Here is a 22,023-nt window from a genome sequence, read left to right on the forward strand (position 1 = left end):
AGGAAACTTAACAGGCAATTCAGAGTCAAATCACAAATAAGTCTACAACAACATATACGAAACTCTTAATTAAAATGAAACTGCGAAAGAGTGCTAAACCACCTCACACGTGTGTGATTTCCATGAATTACATTTCTGCCTTATGAAAGTCGCCGCAAAACATCACTACCTAGTGGGCACACTCAATAATTGCGAAACCTGTCATCCAAGTTCAGCAATTCTAAAGTTTTACCGACTCGTTGAGGCAAGCTACTAATTGCTGCAGGTTTAAAGTTTTGTCCCTCTCGGTCTATTTGTGCTTCGGGGCTTAATCTGGCTTTCACAGCCGGCCGCTGTGACCGAGCAGTTCTAGGCGCTTCAGTCCGGAAACGCGCTACTGCTACGGTCGCAGGTTCGAATCCTGCCTCGGGGCATGGATGTGTGTGATGTCCTTAGGTTAGTTAGGTTTAAGTAGTTCTAAGTCTATGGGACTGATGACCACAGATGTTAAGTCCCATAGTGCTTAGAGCCATTTGAACCATTTTTTGGCTTTCACAGCTGGCAACACTTTACCTAAGAAGAGGCTGCGAAGTTGCGCTGTAATTTGGATCCTGTGTCACGCTGTATGAGCACCCGTAACTACCCTGATGATTCATTTAATAGGTCGGAGGAAGACAAGGGCAGTAACACGTCTAACAGAAACGTTATTAAGATATCCCATGCTACTGAAAGAAACCTTCGTCTGATATGAAATGAGAATACGAGGGTTGGAACTTAAATAGTAGCAACTATTTACTCACAACTGATACAAAAGAGTTACATGTTTGTACCTGTTACTGTCCAGCGTTGTGTAGAACCCGTTGCCAGCGATGTGGAAGGCGTAGTATACCGTTAACAGAGACTATTCTGTAGATGGTGCGAATGGAGCTGTCTAAAGTTATGGTGATTCTCGTGTACAACTGTGAAGGTGTTGTCCTAAAGCATTACGTTCCTCCACGGCAGACCGTCAATTCACAGTATTACTGTTCGTTTTTGGAGCATCACCTGCGACCAGCTTTACGACAGAAGCGGCGACACTTCCTGCGCAACCTACCCCTCATTTTGCACGACAATGTGTGGGCAAGCTGTGGCAGCTTTGTTCGGTCGATGGGACTGGGAAGTACTGTACCATCCACCATCCTCCCCGGACTTAAGCCCTTGTGACTCTGATTTGATTCTGAAGATGAGGGAGCCACTTCGTGGCATTCGCTTCAGAACTATTCCAGAGATTCGACAGTCAGTATACCGCTCCATTCGCACCGTCAACAGAACAGGCTCTGCTAACGGTATACTACGCCTTCCATATCGCTGGCTATGGGTTCTACACAACGCTGGTGACTACTTTGAAGGACAGTAAGAGGTGCAAACATGTAACTCTTTTGTACCGGTTGTGAATGAATAGTTGCCACTATTTGAGTTCCAACCATCGTATTTTGGAAATGTGTGGTAAGTTCTATGGGACCAAACTGCTGTGGTCATCGGTCCCTAGGTTTATGCACTACTTTATCTAACTTACGCTAAGGACAACACACACACCCATGCCCATATCCCTAAGTGCAATCTGTTACATAGTATCCCCGCCCCCGCCTACACCACTCCCACCCCTCAACCGATTCCCCACCATCATCAACTTTAACGCCTAACTAAACTTTTGAATGAAAAATAATTTTGTTTGAAAAGCTATGTTTTTAAAATGATGAAAGATACATGATATTTAGTTTATGTGTGTGTGTGTGTGTGTGTGTGTGTGTGTGTGTGTGTGTGTGTGTGTGTGTACTGTAATGACTGATGAAGCAATTCCCGGTGAGCGAGTGCTACCCACAGCTCAGTCACGAAAGGTAACATCCCCAGTGATGGTAGACACTTGCAACAAAATGCGCGTTCTCTGCACTACGCTTGTCCCTAGCGGCATTTGCTTCACCCACACCATGCATCCCCATTTAAAATCCACCTAGGTAAAATGTGTGCACTGCCGTTACTGTTTCTAAATCACTTGATTGCTGGACTTCTACTTCTGAAGTGGCACACATTGCAAGACTTCAGGCCGGTAACGCTTTGTGTCTGACTACTCTAACAACAATAATGATAATGACTATGTGTACAACAGTATACTGTTAGTTCATATACACTACGTGATCAAAAGCATCCGGACACCTGGCTGAAAATGACATACAAGTTCGTGGCAACCTCCATCGATAATGGCGGAATTCAGTAAGGTTTTGGCACACCCTTAGCCTTGATGACAGCTTCAACTCTCGCTGGCATACGTTCAGTCAGGTGCTGGAAGGTTTCTTGGGGAATGGCAGCCCATTCTTCACGGAGTGCTGCACTGAGGAGAGGTATCGATGTCGGTCGGTGAGGCCTGGCACGAAGTCGGCGTTCCAAAACGTCCCAAAGGTGTTCTGTAGGGTTCAGGTCAGGTCTCTGTGCAGGCCAGCCCATTACAGGAATGTTACTGTCGTGTAACCACTCCACCACAGGCCATGCATTATGAACAGGTACTCGATCGTGTTGAAAGATGCATTCGCCATCAAATGTTCAAATGTGTGTGAAATCTTATGGGACTTAACTGCTAAGGTCATCAGTCCCTAAGCTTACACACTACTTAACCTAAATTGTCCTAAGCACAAACACACATACCCATGCCCGAGGGAGGACTCGAATCTCCGCCGGGACCAGCCGCACAGTCCATGACTGCAGCGCCTTAGACCGCTCGGCTAATCATGCGCGGCCAATCGCCATCCCCGAATTGCTCTTCAACAGCGGGAAGCAAGAAGGTGCTTAAAACATGAATGTAGGCCTCTGCTGTGATAGTGCCACGCAAAACAACAAGGGGTGCAAGCCCCCTCCATGAAAAACACTACCACACCATAACACCGCCGCCTCCGTATTTTACTGTTGGCACTACACACGCTGGCAGATGACGTTCACCGGGCATTCGTCATACCCCCACCCTGCCATCGGATCGCCACTTGTGTACCGTGATTCATCACTCCACACAACGTTTCTCCACTGTTCAATCGTCCAATGTTCACGCTCTTTACGCTAAGCGAGCCGTCGTTTAGCACTTGCCGGCGTGATGTGTGGCTTATGAGCAGCCGCTCGACCATGAAATCCAAGTTTTCTCACCTCCCACCTAACTGTCATAGTACTTGCAGTGGATCCTGATGCAGTTTGGAATTCCTGCGTGATGGTCTGGATAGATGTCTGCCTGTTACACATTAAGACACTTTTCAACTGTTGGCGGTCTCTGTCAGTCAACAAACGAGATCCGCCTGCATGCTTTTGTGCTGCACATGTGCCTTCACGTTTCCACTTCACTATCACATCGGAAACAGCGGACCTAGGGATGTTTAGGAGTGCGGAAATCTCGCTTACAGACGTATGACACAAGTGACACCCAATCACCTGACCATGTTCGTAGTCCATGAGTTCCGCGGAGCGTCCCATTCTGCTCTCTCACGATGTCTAATGACTACTGAGGTCGCTGATATGTATCACCTAGCAGTAGATGGGAGCACAATGCACCTAATATGAAAAACGTATGTTTTGTGGGTGTCCGGATACTTTTGATCACATAGTGTATACATTTCTAAGTTAGTAATGAAGCAACTTCTCGTCTATTGCAGGAACTATCTACAATACAGAAGATATTTTCATGAGATATTCAACGTTTGTTGCGGAAGTCTTACTTTCACTTTCATAGAGGTACAGTTCCAAGTACAAAGTACGTGTGTAATCAGTGATCTATGTGAAATATCTGTGACCTCCACTGCATGGTGTCATGCGTTAATACTAGTAACTGAGGAAAAAGAATTACAATCAGCATTAACGTATTCCAAAATTGTGTTAATGGTAATGATGTTTTAAAAGTAATTTAGTTTCATGAGTGAAACACAATCACACGTTTTTGGATTTTTACCCATTAGAAAATTTCATCTTACCCCTCAGGGGGGAATTAGCTCCAGGTTGGGCACTATTGATCTAGATCAACATACTGGCTCTTATAGTTAAATGACCATCGAGTAAAACAAATGGAAACACGGGCTAAAGAGATCTATAGAAGAAATTCATTGTCACATTGTTTCAACACATAGCGAAGTGAGAGAGGCACTTACCAAGCAGGTTGTCCCACGTCATGTAGACAGTCCTCTGGTACTTGATGCATGTGATGTCACCAAAGTAAGCGTTTAGGACCGTGAGGTTTGGAGACGTCTGGCCTTTCCTGTGGTTGAAAGAACAAACACAAAACACTGTCACAACTGAAAACAAAGAGCGAGAAGGAAGTCACTCAAACTGCTATTCCGTGGAATGAGCAGAAACTACATACCGCGCATGAAAATGCCGAGCACATAATGACTGTATTTCCACATCCACAGCTACACTTCACAAGTCATCTTACAGTGTGAGGTGGAGGGTACTTCTGGTGTCAATTTAATCTCCCCCCCCTTTTTTTTCACTCAATCCACACATGGTGCTTGGAAAGAACAATAGCACGCAAACACTCGTATGAGCTGCAACTTCCCCAATTCCCAAGAAGTGGTCATTCGTGAGACATACGTGGAGGACAGTAATAATTTGCCTGATTCTTCTTGGAATGTACGTTCCCAGAACTTTAACAGCAAACTCGGGTGTGGTACACAGCTCTTACCTTGTAGCACCTGGCATATGGTAGAGATGAGCCTGCTCCTTTGTAATGCTCTCCCAATGGCTAAACCGAAACCGTGATGAAAATCACCGCTCTTCCTTCTACTGTCTTCATTTGCTCTATCAGATCAATCTGATAACGATACTAAATAAGAGAGCAATACATAAGAATCGATCGAAATGCTTATTCTCTAAGTCACTTCTTTTGTGGATGAATTATATCTACCCAAGATATTTCCAATGAAAATTAGTCTTGAAATTGCTTTTCCAGTTAGTTTTACTTGGGACCAAAGAGATACTTCTATATATTTTACAGTTGTTGCTACTCACAGTGATTTATCAAACAGCATTCTCATATATCAAAAAAAGTTTTGCATCACCTCGGTTCCGAAAGTTCTGGAACCTGTACGGAAAATTGGAATAGAGATCAACAAAAACATGCTTTCCGTCCTTTTTATTGCTCATGAAAACCACACATTTCATGTTGTACCATCACACAGCAAGACCTTCAGAGGTGGTGGCCCAGATTGCTATACACACCTGACCTCTAATACCCAGTAGCACGTCCTCTTGTATTGATGCGTGCCTGTATTCGTTGTGGCAAACTATCCACAAGTTCATCAAGGCACTGTTGGTCCAGATTGTCCCACTCCTCAACGGCGATTTGGCGTAGATCCCTCAGAGTGGTTGGTGGGTCACGTCATCCATAAACAGCCCTTTTCAATCTATCCCAGGCATGCTCGATAGGGTTCATGTCTGGAGAACATGGTGGCCACTCTAGTCGAGCTATTTCGTTATCCTGAAGGAAGTCATTCACAAGATAAACACGATGGGGGCGCGAATTATCGTCCATGAAGACAAATGCCTTGCCAATATGCTGCCGATATGGCTGCACTATCGGTCGGAGGATGTCATTCACGTATCGCACAGCCGTTACGGCGCCTTCCATGTCCATCACCGGCGTACGTCAGCCCCACATAATGCCACCCCAAAACAGCAGGGAACCTCCACCTTGCTGCACTCGCTGGACAGTGTGTCTAAGGCATTCAGCCTGACCGGGTTGCCTCCAAACACGCCTCTGACGATTGAAGACGTATGCCACACACCGGAGGAGAGAACGTGATGCCAATCCTCAGTGGTCTATTCGGCACGTTGTTGGGCCCACCTGCACTGTGCTGCATGGTGTCGCGGTTGCAAAGATGGACCTCGCCATGGACATCAGGAGTGATCTTGCCCATCTTGCAGCCTATTGCGCACAGTTTGAATCGTAACACGACGTCCGGTGGCTGCACGAAAAGCATTATTCAACATGGTGGCGTTGCTGTCTGGGTTCTTCCGAGCCATAATCCGTAGGTAGCGGTCATCCACTGCAGTAATTGCCCTGGGGGGGACTGAGCGAGGCACGTCATCGACAGTTCCTGTCTCTCCTCCATGTCCGAACATCGTCGCTTTGGTTCACTCCGAGACGCCGGGACGCTTCCCTTGTTGAGAACCCTTCCTGGCACAAAGTAACAATGCAGATACGATCGATAAGCGGTATTGACCGTCTAGGCATGATTGAACTACAGACAACACGAGCCAAGTACCTCCTTCCTGGTGGAATGACTGGAAGTGATCGGCTGTCCGACATCCTCCGTCTAATAGGCGCTGCTCATGCATGGTTGTTTATATCTTTGAGCGGGTTTAGTATCATCTCTGAACAGTCAAAGGGACTGTGTCTGTGATACAATATCCACAGTCAGCGTCTGTCTTCAGGAGTTCTGAGAATTGGGGTGATACAAAACTTTTTTTGATGTATATATATAACGGTTCAAATGGCTCTCAGCGCTTTGGGACTTGACATCTACGGTCATCAGTCCCCTACAACTTAGAACTACTTAAACCTAACTAACCTAAGGACATCACACACATCCATGCCCGAGGCAGGATTCGAACCTGAGACCATAGCAGTAACGCAGTTCCGAACTGAAGCACCTAGAACCGCTCGGCCACACCGGCCGGCGATATATATATATATATGTGTGTGTGTGTGTGTGTGTGTGTGTGTGTGTGTGTTATATCCAGCATCTCTTCCTAAACCAGTGGATCGATTTCAGGCAAACCTGGTACACAAATTCCTTGCTATATGATAATTAGCACTGTGAGCATTAGAATCTTCCAGGGAGTTTCACTTTCACTAGAACCTCCTATCTCACATAGGCCAAGAGATATGGGAGAAAAGGGTTTTCAGATCCTCACATGTAGGCTCCTCCAAAAGCCAAGCATGTTTTGTGGGCAGTATCGGTATGTGTTGCATGGGTTACGTGTATGGGTTGGCATGGCTACACACAGGGCAAGGGGGGGGGGCACTTAATGGATAATGACAGAGGAGGAAGGATAACGTGGACAGAGGGGGGGGGGGGGGGGGGGGGTAAGAAATGGAGTCAGACAGGGAGCATAGATGTACACAATATATATGTCGAACACGAATGCGAGCAAAGCCACGGGGAAAAAGATAATTTATACATAAATCGTGTGCTATAAGGGCTCCCTTGGGGTATTCCCAAAGTTACTTTTACAACTGACTATTTCCTCTCCTAAGAAGTTCTGAATCTAGTCACAAAGGTGGTTCGATATTTCGCGAGATCGAACTTTGTCCATCAGATGACAGAGTGGAGCTGTGCCGAATCCTTTCGGAAGTCAAGAAACACATCAAACTGGGCAGTGTAACAGTAAAGGCCGTATAACTCCCCCATGAGGTACTCCGTTTATGAATACATATTGAGTTCTGTCTCCAAGGAAGTCTTATATACAGGATGAAACATTCTCTCTGCAGCGAACTGTGCGCTGATATGAAACTTCAAGGGAGATTAAAACTGTGTGACAGACCTAGACTCGAACTCGGGACCTTTGCCTTTCGCAGCAAGCGCTCTACCTGCTGAGCTACCTAAGCACGACGCTCAAGCCTATTTACCTGCGTTAGGTGCTCCTTGCACGATTTAGAACCTTTCTTTCCCTTGCTTTCGTTACCTTTTTTCGTGTTGCTTCTAGATGATGTAATGAAGCACTGACAGTCGTTATTTGGCTGTTACCTCCCAGTTCTATGGGACTTTTAATTACGTTTGACGCCTCGGTCACGATTTGCAAGAATTTTTATCGGTAAGTTCAGTTATGGTGCAATATTTTATGAGTTGAAATCTATACCCTTCATCACCCTGTGCTCCATAGTCCAATCAGTGTATGTATTCCTTTTGTTGTTTTTAATTTATTCATTTACTGTTGCCTTTAACAGCAATTTACACGAATACCAGTTTGTAATTTCCCAAGATTGTCTGATGATGCCTAGAACAGGCGAAACGCGTCACATGTGAAAATTAAAGAAACCTGTCTTGTGAAACCAAGACTGTTTTTTTCTGTTCTAAAGTGGAGGACAAATGAAAATAAGCAAGCGGCGGGCTGCACGATCCAATGTCTGAAGTTTTGGAAGAAACGAAAAGTACGAATATGAAGTATTTTAATCAAAAACATGAATAAAAAGTATTGCAGAGAATCAGAGCAATAGAAATATGTAGACAGTGCTGTAACAGACCAGAGGTCTTTTAGTATACGCAGGGAAACACGATAGCCCCTAAGATACCAGCAAATGATGTGATTTCATGGCAGTCCTAACGAGATTTTTTTATTTAATATAATAAAACCAAAAAAACGCAGCAAGGTCTTAGGATAACTACAAATAATTTTGACAAAAGAGCCACTTTGGTTAGAGTAAGCAAGGTAACATATTAACAGTCAAGAACTAAATCACTAAAAAGTCGGTGAATTTTTTCTTTGATGTTCTCAACTGCAAAAACAGGCAGCTTCATTTTAATTTCTGTGCCCAGACACGGCAGATCAGGAGTCAAACCTCCACCGCTGTCGGGTATAGAAAAGGCGATTAACGTATTGCAGAACAAAATATTTTATGGAAATTATCAGCTCCGCACGAAAAAGAAAACTGAGGCCTTTGTTTGTAGCAATTGCAGACCATTTGCTTTCTGGAGGTTACATACAAAACATTTTCCGCGTGTCTCCAGAAGAGATCAGAACTAATTGCAGACTATCATTGTTGCTTTCGAAAGAACATTTCTATAAAACATTACTTAATCACATCTGGGGCAATAATAGACAATAGAACTTAATACAGATGTCAGTTTCTTTTCGTATCTCACAAAATGTTGTATAACGCCATAAATCACCAAAAATTAATAAATATCGTCAACGAAATGCAAATTCCCCACAAAATTCATCATATCGTTACAAATATATGCATCCTACAGAATGAAGACGACTGTGGCAAAGAAATTCAGAGTTTACGATGGAGTCAAATCAGGAAAAATCCATTTCGCCTTAAATATCACCTTGGATATAACTTGACAGAAAAGTCATGAAAACGAAACACAAAAGATTACTCAAGAGGAAGTCGATGAGAGACTTTTAGGACTGGATCAAGTGAAAATCATCGACCCAAATGTTGCATCCACCTGTAGGTTTGCTCACGCAAATGGTGAAGTACTTAAAATCGTCTCAACAGAAGATTTCAAAAGTCTTACGGAAAACTGTTATACAGTTCCTTTGAAAGTGGGTCTACATGAAACTGAAGAAGAACCCGAAAATTATTTTGATCAGTTAATCTAGCAGCTCCACACTCTATAGACAGCCGTCTGTAGCTCGTCTACAACAGCCAACAGTTTTAAATAATTAGGAAGCCTTCTTAAAAGTGATAAAATACATATAGAATTCAAAGTCTGTTTTTTGTGGCAGTCTTTGAAATAAATAAATAAATAAATAAAGATCCGTCTCCTCAAATCTCAAAACCTGCTTCTATCAGCCAGTCACTATGTCTGTTTTGCTTTACGGATCTGAGATTACTCATTAGGAAGTCGTTGAGAGACTTTTAGTACTGAATCAAGTGAAAATCATCGACCCAATGTGAACGAAAACCTACTGGAATGGAGAATAAGGAAATACGATAGTATCGGCCGAGTAATGCACCTGTGGCTACACTGGGTTGCGCGTTAAGCCTGGATGCCGGTGAACAGGCCACCTTCCATAACGCTCGCCAGAAATCCGGATGAAACCAGAAAAAGAAGAAGACCGAGAAAGACCTTACGGTTAACCTGAGCAATCAGAGCAAAACATTCTTCTCTGAGACTGAAAATAACGTGTATAAATGGACAAAGTTGAAGAGTATTGACTAGACAACTTAGACAAATGTACGCCGAGCAAAATTGTGAGGGGTGGGAATGACCCGCTACGGTTCGGGAGCCGTGTCAGAAAGCTGCTCCGAAAGCAAAGAGAGCTTCAGCGCAGATTTAAACGTAACCAAAACCTCATGGATAAACAAAACTACGAAAAAACGTAATTAGCAGATGGAGAGCGGTGCGTGAAGCCTAAAACAGATTCGAAAATAAAACTCTGTCTGTTGACCTGTCCGAAAACCCTAACTGATTTTGGTCTTACGTTAAATCATTAAACAAGCGATCTGTCCAACTTCTCCGTGCCTTAACGGCATGGAAACAGAGGTTGACAGAGTGAAGCCCGAAGTACTAAATCCCTTTTTTCTAAAATCTTATTTGATCCATTATAAATGGTTCTGAAAGCCTGCGACTGTGAAAACAATAGGTTTCTTTATAAATAACTCATCTGCTACCAGTCACGATTTTCTTTTTTTCTTTTTCTCACGACGCGTTCCGGTAAATGATTCCCTTCTTCAAGTGCGTTTTTGTGTTTGTTATGTCATTTCTATCTCACACATCAACGACGTCACATAGGAATGACATGACAAACACAAAAAACTCACTTAAAAATTGGAATCATTTCCTGAAATGCGTCGTGAGAAAAATAAAAAAAAATCGTGACTGGTAGCAGATGAGTTATTTATAAACAAACCTTTTTTTTTCTAAAATAATTTCACCGGGGAAGAGAGTACTGCGGTTTCACTTTTCAGTCGTCGCACGAACGTCAAAATGACAGATGTCGAAATAAACAACTGCGTGAGCAAATATCAGCTGAAATCGCTTGGCATAGCACAGATGACAGGAACTGATGGGATTTCGATACGACTCTACATAGTGTGAAACAACGTGCTTTTATTCTGGCAACAGTCTGCTGTAGGTCCTCGGCCGCTGGGAGAACAGAAGGCTTCTACTCACTGAAAAAGTGCACGGAGCAATACCGTCGAACAGACGCAGAAATCTACAGACTCCTGTCACAGGCGTCATTCTGTTGTCGAATTTTAGAACACATCTTATGCTCGCGTGTTATGTGATGTTTATTGAAAATCTCCTCTGTAGAAGTCAACATGAATTCCGGAAACGTTTATTGAGTGAAACCCAGCTCCATCTGTTCGTCCACGAGATCCAGAAAGCAATAGATACAGGCGCCCAGTTTGATGCCGTCTTCCTTGACTGAAGGAAGGCGTTCAGTTCCGAGCCGCCATCTAATGAAAGAAATATGAGCGTACGGAATAGACGAATTCTGTGATCGGCTTTAAGAGGTCTGAGCACGTTATTCTTAACGGAGAGAAATCTTCATACGTGAAAGAACTCCGGGTGTACCCAAGACACTGTTGTATGACTACTAATATTCACCATAGGGAGATTGCTGTACCTAGAAGACAGTGTACCTAGGATCACATGATGTTTCCTGATCGGTGCCATAAGCAGTTTGCATCATTTTCTGGTATTTGTATTCTTGTGAGACATCAGGTTGCGTTTGCAAATATTACGAGTCCTATGTGTTCTATTGCTATGTAATATATTAAATGTGTTTGGAGGATACTTTTAATTCTTCAATTACAGAGTTTCAGTGATGAGTAACATTCTACATATTTTTACAACTAGTTACATAGCGTGTGGACAGTTAAGTCATACTTCGTCAGTCATGCACGACTTGCATCTCGAAACGAAATGTCTTCTACCGTGGAACAAGTGACGTTTTCAAATGAACTGAGCTCTTCAATGTCTTAAAAACGTTCCCTGTCTTGAAAATGGAAATTTCTGTTAGTTGCCTTCAACTTCTATTTTAAAAGGTTTTTTAACTTGTAACTGGTTTTTGATAATACTTCCACTTAATTTGATTTCACTTACTGATTAATGGTGTGTAGTAGAGTAATAATGTAACGCGTAGACAATTAAATGTGGTACTGACATGATTATCTCGGGTGCAACATCTTTAAACTTGAACAGAATATCTCTTTCTATGTACGTGACCACGTTGTACCTTGGAATACCTTGAAAAACCTTTCTTATAAGAATTAATTTTTTGTAATTTCTTTATCTTCACTGAGAAAAACTACAATTTTTACTTTCACTGTCACGGTTTACAAAACTACGTTAGCAAAAAAAGTAAGTGAAATGTTTGCATATACAGACACAGCCACACACATACAAACATACAGTCTCCAACACAGAACTAGTTCATGTAATGCCTATCATTACATCTCCACTCGTAAATTTTCTTTGTAAATAACTTCTGTACATTAAGTTGTATATGGCTACAGATGACAAACGGTAAAAGGAAAACAACTGTAAATTAAAACATTAAAAACCCCAAGAACTACAGTATATATAAAAAGTCTTGTCTGTTTTATAAGTTATGAATACTCGCATAAGAAATTCAGTTTATATTTGTACGGGTCGTAAAAGCATTTTTCGTACTGTTTAACAAAAATGAAGTAAAATCCCGCTGATAATACAGTTACATCACCAAAATTTTTGTGGGTAAAAGAAGAGAAAATTGTTTTTGCTCAAGGGGGGTCCCGCCCAAGGACAAATTTGTACACAGAAACGGATACGAGACCTGTGACCTCAAGATGAGTAACCTAAAGTAGGAAAAACACCAACGAATAGATCAAGAACAAATTTTTTCATAGGAATAAATGTCCAAATGTAATAAAACAGGAAAAATCCAAGAAAGAGTCACATCACAAACATTTTTATTCGAAGGCATGTAAATTATGACTGTTTCACATCATTTGTAACGTCTGACAGAAAATGTGTCGGAGAAGTGTAATCCGTTTATAATTAAAAAATATAAGAAACGGAAGTTTAGGTAAAGATGTAACTGCCATGCTTCCCTTCCAAGGAATCACTGAATGTGCACAGCATCACCTCATTTATTTTCTAGGCAGCGATAAAGAATACAGAGCACTGGCACAGAAAAAAATACAATTCCCTGTCATTTCACATCAAGAAAATCGACCGTGGCTAATAGGTCTTTCTTTTTTCAGTAATTAATTTGTTGGTTAATGGAAAATGAGGAATATTTCCTGGTATGGGAAGATCATTCACTTTGAACCCAAAATCACACGAAATTTTATTTCATTACGCTGTCCAGTATGTAGTTAAATTTTAACAGTTTGAACTTACATAATTTTATCGTTGTTCTTTCTGAGAAAAAGCTGCCATTTCTTTCTTACATGCGGCTTCGTTGGTTTCTTAACTCATTATGATTCTCTGTGTTTCTAACCTTGCCTTTCTTTTTCATCATAAAGAACTGGACACAAAAGATACAAGTAAAAGATAACTTGAATGAAGTTAAATGAACTACTGCTTGTTGCACATAGGAAAGCAAGCGAGAAACACGTTACAACATGTGTATCACCACGGTCAGACACCCTCGACACATAAGACGTTCCTAATGTCACGAACAAATGAACTTAACACTACTAAACGCAGTGTGGGTTCTTTGAAGAACGCGAACGCTTCTCTGGTACTTCCAACGTACCTCAAGTTATCAACCGTGACACATTCAGGGGTTTAGAAAAAAAAGACGAAAATATCGAATTTTGGCACTTTCAGCGTTTCCCATTTCCAAAGAAGAAAATGAAATCAACAAAGAGGAATCTTAAAACACTAAACAAGGAACAAGGTCAGAAAAAAGGAAAAGTGAGCATCGCAATAAAATGAGCACAGGAAAGGCAGGAAACTAATAATCGAAAAGATCCCGATAGTTCTCTGACGCACCAAAATAAGAACGGTTTCCGTAAAGTGACTAGAAGTGGTGGGTACCTTCGAAAGGAACTTTCATTCTTCTAGCCGAAGTTACTGGAAACACGGTAAATTTTGCACGTCAAATACACTACCAGAAAAAATATTGGCGCACCTGGAAAGATGATATTGATTTTGATCCGATGACGGAATATGCCACCTGGTAGATAGTAGAAGTACTGTAATGGTTTCAACGTCGTCCGCCAACAGATAGCGTTGTGGCGTAGCTAACAGCGTACCATCACAGAAGACTGTGTTGCGAAAGTGTGGAGAGAGCAGGCGACCGTGCCACAGAGATGCACTCATGCTTCCTACAGCCAACTGAGCTAGTTTGGAAGGGAACAAATTGTGGCCTTCCTATTGACGGGACGGTCCTTTCGGAGAACTGCCACACAAGTTGGACGCGCTGGTATCAACGGCCACGAGGACGTTCTGCCGTAGACGAGGTTTTGGAGTCCACGCAGCACAGACGTCTGTCAGGATCATCGTATAGGAAGGGGCAGCAGTGGCAGATCGAACAGCTGCCACAGCACAGATAAGAGGGCTTGTGTGCTGAGACGTGTAAACACGAACTGTTGCGAACCAGTTATTAGCAGTGGGACTACGGGCACGCACAACTCTAGCCTATCTTCCTCTCGCGCCACACCATCGGCGTGCACAGTTCGGATCGACAAGTGCTACCAGAGGATCACTTGGAAGATGGAATGGCGCGCCGTGGTCGTCAGCGATGAAAGCAGGTTCTGCCTGCACACAAGTGATGTTCGTTTGAGTGCACGACGTAGGCCTGATGAACGCTGTCTCGTAGAATGCTTTCCTCCAACACACTGGCCCGCCCCACAGTGCGAAAAGTTATAACTCTTGTTCACCTTTGCTGCTTCTGGAGGGACGCTAACCAGCCCTCGAATGTTGTTAGATCGGTTCGTTTGTCATTCTTGCAACAGGAACATTATGAGTTGTTCCAACAGGATAATGCTCGCTCACACACTGCTACTGAAACTCAGGATGGTCTGAAAGCATCAGAAGCTTCCCTGACCAGCACGACCTCCGGACTTGTCTCCAGTTGAACACGTGTGATATATAATGGGATAAGAAGTGACTCGTGCGACACGTCAACTAACAACTCTTACAGGACAACGTGAACAGATTGAGCAGGCGTGGCATAATGTATACCAGGACAGTATTCACCATCTGCACTATCGACTGAATCCCAGGGTCAGCACCTGCATTGCCGCCCGAGGAGGCTACACCACGTACTAATACGGATGTTGCATCTTGGGTCGATACCTGGTACCTCATAACAGTTTATTCTATGGATTTGGAAACGTAATCATTTCATGAACTCCATATGCACTGTTGCAACAATAAATTTAGAGTGAATTAGAAACCTCTGAAAGGGAGTACTAATTTTTTTCCGAAAGTGTATGTATAAAAATCGTACATGTATTGAAATCCCTGATCTAGCAGGACAGAGCGGGCGTGCAAAGGGGCCAAAATAAGTTGCTGCCAGTTACACTCAACATATAAATTTTATTACTTAAAAGAGACAATAGCATAAGCAAGAATTATAAAACTCTCAGGTTTTTAACGTAAGAGCTCCTGAGATTTAATTTAAATCGGCTGAAGGCCACATACGAAAATCCAAGGCCCAAGGCCTTGGATGAGGTACAGTAGCTCTTCTGGAAGTTTCACTTCTTTTACTTCAATAAAAATAGGCTGAAGGCCTTAGCTTAAATCTCTCCCGTAGAACTCGGCTGAAGGCCTCACATTAAGCAAGAACAGTGTTACGGTTTAAGGCCAAAACAAAGATTTTCAAAGTTAATTCTAAATAATATGAAAACTCAGCTGAAGGCCGCATATCAACAAAACAATTTAACGGGTGAAAGGCTAGGAAGAAGAGCTTTTAATTTAAAAAGGCTGAGGTCCTTAGCTTAAGATATTTCATGTAAAACTCGGCTCATACTAAACAATAACAATGTTATGACTTAAGGGCAATACCAAAATTTTGAATTTTTAGTTTAAGAGAGATTAAAACTCGGCTGAAGGCCACACACACCATGCAGAAAACAATTTTACGGCTTAAGGCCTAAAAGAACAGCCTTGCAATTTAAATAAGCTAAACCTCGACTGAAGGCCACACACAGTACTTAAAAATAAAAGGAAATCACTATGTAAAATAGAAGGAGCGGCGCTCAGAAGGTTCCAAGGGTCGGCCTGGGAAATAACACTAACGCACGCTTAGATGAGACAGGCAGCCAGACCGACAACCTCTTAATCAGGAGGCAACACGACCTAGGGACGGTTCACAACCGACCGACAATCTGACCGATTTCCAATGGCCAGATCCAACGACAATGTCCAACCACATCCCAACTCGGAAAATGGTGTTCGTTCCGAGGTTCCAAGACATCGTCGGCTGAGACGACCGGTCGAGCAAACGACCAACGGCAGCCCACCTTCGCCAGTGCTCAGCTGTCCACATGTCACCATCCGACGACCAGCCGACCGACCGACCAACGGCCTTCCGTCTGCATCTTGCACCGTGCGGATCCGCCTGCTACTGACTGCCAGCTTGGTACCCGACTGCTGCTCCGTGCCCGACTGAACTTCCGTGCTGCTGCGTTCCGACTGCACTGCTGGTCCGTCTTCAACCGACTTTCAGACGCACGACGGCCCGGAAATACTATCGGTCGCTCCGGAGATGGTACGACAGTGCACTATCGATACGCGCTGCCGCTGCCGCTTCCACTCACAGGCAAGTAAGGCAGGAAGTTAGTGACGCGAGTAAATGGAATAAGAAAACGAGGCGGCAGTACCGTAGTAGAAGATGACAAACGATAAATGGCATGAACTGGAGCCGTGCACGGCTCACGTACATATGTACGTGCAGACTCACAGGACGAGGGACGAGTTGAAGAGCTGCGGGGTGAGAACGACCTTCTCGGCGGTGGCAGAGTAGAACTTGTCGGAGCACTGGGGCAGGCACACGCAGCTGGCGGTTGGATCCGACGACTCCCGACCTCTTCCACCGTTCCCGACGTGGTCTCCACCTGACGTGTGGAATCGCATGCGCGCCAACTCACCTGGAAAAACACATCACAACGTCTGAAACCAAGTCGTCTAAACTAAGATACTTGAGAGGATCACACAAAGTACTGAAGAAAATTCTGATCACTAGCGTTGTTATCTGTACTGTTCGACAATAATTCACCCCCTTTTTCTTCGAGGTGGCAAAAGGAGGTTTGAAAAACGCAATGAGAGGCTACAGCTTCCCTTTCATCTTGAGAAGCTGCAAAAGACACAGACTGGCTTAAAGTAACAATGAGTGGTGCTAAGCATTTGATCCACGCAACCGCAGTACACGGGTTTAGTGTGAAATCGCATCTCGTTGGACTTCGCAGCCATATTTAAGGAGGGGGTAGGGGGTCAGTAAAGCGCACAGAAGATGTCGGTCATCACTATACATGTTGCGGATAGTTCAGATACCAGTGTAGCTATTTAGACACGGTAATGTCGCATGACAGCAGACTGTCCATACGGCAAGATGTTTTACCATAAAGAGCAAGTGAACTTTATTGAAAGTGATGCGATGGCGCTCTCAAATTCGCACCACTGCCATAGCCGAACGTATACTTCTCCCAGTACAAAATCTCCAGACGGTCCAAGATGGAAACGACAGCTGCGTGGAAGCTGACAATAAAAGATTTTCCCACGAGGGATAGAGAATTCCTCATTTGTGGCATTTCAGAACGACTTTTGAGTCTCACACTGGAATATAAATAGCCCACAATTGTTCAAATGTGTGTGAATTCCTCAGAGACTAAACTGCTGAGGTCATCTGTCCCTAGACTTACACACTACTTAAACTAACTTATCCTAAGAACAATACACACACCCGTGCCCGAGGGAGCACTTGAACCTCCGGCGGGAGGTAAATAGCCCACATTGGATGGTAGCTCCAACGAACCAATCGGACAAGACATGATCATGACATTCAATAAATTCTGGGGATAATTTCTAAAAGTGGAGTTAATTGTAAAAACGTGAATTACACCAAGTATGGTAATAAAGTAAATGTAAGTAAGAACATTCATGATGTATACATGCAGACTGAAGCGAAAAATGAGAAGCTGTGCCAGGCCCAGGATTCGAACTCAAGTCTCCTGCTCACCAGGCAGTTGCGGTGAGCACTACGTCGCCCTGGCACATTGGCGGTGCACAGTTGTACAGACTAGTCTAGCACGCCTCCCTCCTCAGTCCAAATTCCTGTACTCCTCTCAGTCCACTTGGCATTCCTACTAAACTCAAACAGCACTGCAAAGGCTCTCCAACTGTATTTGAATAGCACCTCAGCAGCGAATGAAATGGGGAATCCTGCCCGAATCCCAGGGGTAGGTACTTCGAATCCTGACTTTCGTACAAATTTTCATTCGTCACTTAAGTCTGCATATACATACATCATAAATGATTGAGATTTGAAAAGGTCTGGAGACATACTGAGTCAGTTGATTAAAGCACCTATGCCTGGGTTTCAGGCAGAATCCCCCGTTTCTTCGATGCTGATGTGATAAACCAATGCAGCTGAAGAGCCTCTGCAGTGCGCTCCGAGTTAAGCGGGAATACCGTATGGGTTGAGGCGTGAATGGGAATTTGGATTGAGTGGGGAGGCATGCTACGGCAGTCGATGGAGTTCTGCTGAGCCATTATGCCAGAGTGGCGTAGTGGTTAGTGCATCTGCCTTGTGAGCAGCAGACCTGAGCTCAAATCAGGCCTTGGTACAAATTTTCATTCGTTGCTTCAGTCTGCACATTTATAAATCATAGATGTATGAAACTTGGAAAGGGTTTGGCACAATACAAATTGACTGGATAAATAAAAACGGCGATATGAAAAGAGATGAGTAATTTCGAGCAATTCTGTGTGATGTTACATCAGGAACAACTGGTATTAGTTGAAAATTAAAGTGTTGATGAACAATGAGCCTACATTCTGAAGCTATCGTTTCGATATAGTTCGAGTGTTTGCTTCGAACTTAGATTAACGGCAACAGCGGAGAACTCAAAATAATTACATAACAAAGGGATATTTACTTTTTCCGTCAGTTCGACTTTTAGAAAGGAAAGAATTGCTGTAAAACAGAAGAAATCTGAACGCATGAGTATGACACTAATATGACATTTTGAGGAAAGAAAATACAATACAAACTCACCCTGGTGATGCTCGATACAAGCGGCGTCCTGCAAGCCGCAAACACGAATTCCTTCTCTTTCTGCAACACGAAAACAAAACTGTTACTGTTCAGCAGATTGCTAGTCCGTTCAGTAACGTGCATATGCAGTGGTCAGTGCATTAACATTCTGAAGGCATTTGCCGAATATACACACATCAAAAAAGTTTTGTATCATCTCTGTTCCGAGAGTTCCGGAAGCTCTACACAAAATTGGAACAGAGATCAACATAAACATCATTTCCGCCCTTTTTATTGCTTATGAAAACCACACATTGTACGTTGTACCACCACACACCGAAACCCTCAGAGGTGGTGGTCCAGATTGCTGTACACACCGGTACCTCTAATATCAAGTAGCACGTCCTCTTGCATTGATGCTTGCCTGTATTCGTCGTGGCATGCTTTCCACAAGTTCATCAAGGCACTGTTGGTCCAGACTGTCCCACACCTCAACGGCGATTCGGCGTAGATCCCCCACAGTACTTCGTGGGTCACGTCGTCTATAAACAGCCCATTTCAATCTATCCCAGGATTGTTCGGTAGGCTTCATGTCTGGTCATGCTGGTCACTCTAGTCGAACAATGTCGTTATCGTGACGGAAGTCATTCACAAGATGTGCACGATGGAGGCGCGAATTGTCGTCCATGAAGACGAATGCCTCACCAATACGCTGCCGATATGGTTGCACTATAGGTCGGAGGATGGCATTCACGTATCGGAGCCTTCCATGACCACCAGCGGCGTACGTCGGTCCCACGTAATGCCACCCATAACATCAGGGAACCTCCACCTTGCTGCACTCGCTGGACAGTGTGTCTAAGGCGTTCAGCCTGACCGGATTGCCTCCAAATACATCTCCGACGATCGTCTTGGTTGAAGGCATATGCGACACTCGTCGGTGAAGATAATGTGATGCCAATCCTGAGCGGTCCATTCGGCATGTTGTTGGGCCCATTTGTACCGCTCTGCATGATGTTGTGGTTGCAAAGATGGACCTTGCCATGGACGTCGGGAGTGAAGTTACGCATCATACAGCCTATTGCGCAGAGTTTGAGTCGTAACACGTCCTGTGGCTGCACGAAAAGCATTCATTATTCAACAGGGTGGCGTTGCTGTCAGCATTCCTCCGAGCCATAATCCGTAGATAGCGGTCATCCATAGCAGTAGTAGCCCTGAACGAGGCATGTCATCGACAGTTCCTGTGTCTCTGTATCTCCTCCATGTCCGAACAACATCGCTTTGGTTAACTCAGAGACGCCTGGACACTTCCCTTGTTGAGAGCCCTTCGTGGCACAAAGAAACAATGCGGACAAGAGTGAACCGCGGTATTGACCGTCTAGGCATGGTTTAACTACAGACAACAGGAACCGTGCACCTTCTTCCTGGTGGAAAGACTGGAACTGGTCGGCTGTCGGACCCCGTCCTCTAATGTTCAAAAATGTTCAAATGTGTGTGAATTCCTAAGGGACCAAACTGCTTAGGTCATCGGTCCCTAGACTTACGCACTACTTAAACTAACTTAAGCTAACCTATGCTAAGAACAACACACACACACACACACACATGCCCGAGGGAGGACTCCAACCTCTTGCGGGAGGGGCTGCACAGTCCGTGACATGACGCCTCAAACCACACGGCCACTCCGCGCGGCCTCCGTCTAATAGGCGCTGCTCATGTATGGTTGTTTACATCTTTGGGCGGGTTTAGTGACATCTCTGAACAGTCAAAGCGACTGTATCTGTGATACAATATCCACAGTCAGTGTCTATCTTCAAGAGTTCTGGGAACTGCGGTGATGCAAAACGTTTTTGATGTGTGTATGATTTGAAGATTATTTCGCCATCTGCCTGACTTACATTCCTTTTTTCCCTTTTTTTAACCCTACTGGCCATTAAAATTGCTACACCACGAAGATGACGTGCTACTGACGCAAAATTTAACCGACAGGAAGAAGATGCTGTGATATGCAAATGATTAGCTTTTCAGAGCATTCACACAAGGTTGGCGCCGGTGGTGACATCTGCAACGTGCTGACATGAGGAAAGTTTCCAACCGATTTCTCATACACAAACAGCACTTGACCGGCGTTACCTGGTGAATCGTTGTTGTGATGCCTCGTGTAAGGAGAAGAAATGCCTACCATCGCGTTTCCGACTTTGATAAAGGTCGGATTGTAGCCTATCGCGATTGCGGTTTATCGTATCTCGACATTGCTGCTCGCGTTGGTCGAGATGCAACGACTGTTAGCAGAACATGGAATCGGTAGGTTCAGGAGGGTAATACGGAACGCCTGCTGGATCCCAACGGCCTCGTATCACTAGCAGTCAAGATGACAGGCATCTTATCCGCATGGCTGGAACGGATCGTGCAGCCACGTCTCGATCCCTGAGTCAACAGATGGGAACGTTTTGACGCTGCATCACAGACAGGAGCGCCTGCAATGGTGTACTCAACGATAAACCTGGGTGCTCGAACGGCAAAACGTCATTTTTTCGGATGAATCCAGGTTCTGTTTACAGCATCTGATGGTCGCATCCGTGTTTGGCGACATCGCGGTGAACGCACATTAGAAGCATGTAGTCGTCATCACCATACTGGCGTATCACCCAGAGTGATGGTATGGGGTGCCATTGTTTACACGTCTCAGTCACCTCGTGTTCGCATTGACGGCACTTTGAACAGTGGACGCTACATTTCAGATTTGTTAGGACCCATGGATCTATCCTTCATTCGATCCTTGAGAAACCCTACATTTCAGCAGGATAATGCACAACCACATGTTGCAGGTCCTGTACGGGCCTTTCTGGATACAGAAAATGTTCGACTGCTGCCCTGGCCAGCACATTCTCCAGATCTCTTACCAATTGAAAACGTCTGGTCAAGGGTGGCCGAGCAACTGGCTCGTCACAATTCGCCAGTCACTACTCTTTGTGAACTGTGGTATCGTGTTGAAGCTGCGTGGTCTGCTGTACCTGTACAGGCCATCCAAGTTCTGTTTCACTCAATGCCCAGGCGTATCAAGGCCGATATTATGACCAGAGGTGGTTGTTCTGGGTACTGATTTCTCAGGATCTATGCACCCAAATTGCGTGAAAATGTAATCACACGTCAGTTCTAGTACAA

The 22,023-nt window shown here is 44.2% G+C and overlaps 1 protein-coding gene across 1 annotated transcript in view; it reads right to left on the reverse strand.

Moving 5' to 3' along the window:
- LOC126417077 (pickpocket protein 28-like) overlaps nucleotides 1-22,023 on the reverse strand; it is a 93,432-nt gene that overhangs the window by 9,922 nt on the left and 61,487 nt on the right. The window contains exons 8-10 of the mRNA XM_050084972.1: nucleotides 18,880-18,939; nucleotides 16,567-16,753; nucleotides 4,137-4,243 (exon numbers count right to left, since the gene is read on the reverse strand). Coding sequence (XP_049940929.1) covers nucleotides 4,137-4,243; nucleotides 16,567-16,753; nucleotides 18,880-18,939 — 354 coding nt within the window. The remainder of the gene's footprint in view (nucleotides 1-4,136; nucleotides 4,244-16,566; nucleotides 16,754-18,879; nucleotides 18,940-22,023) is intronic.

Source organism: Schistocerca serialis, chromosome 8 (genome assembly GCF_023864345.2).
Source record: "Schistocerca serialis cubense isolate TAMUIC-IGC-003099 chromosome 8, iqSchSeri2.2, whole genome shotgun sequence".
Lineage (NCBI taxonomy): Eukaryota > Metazoa > Arthropoda > Insecta > Orthoptera > Acrididae > Schistocerca > Schistocerca serialis.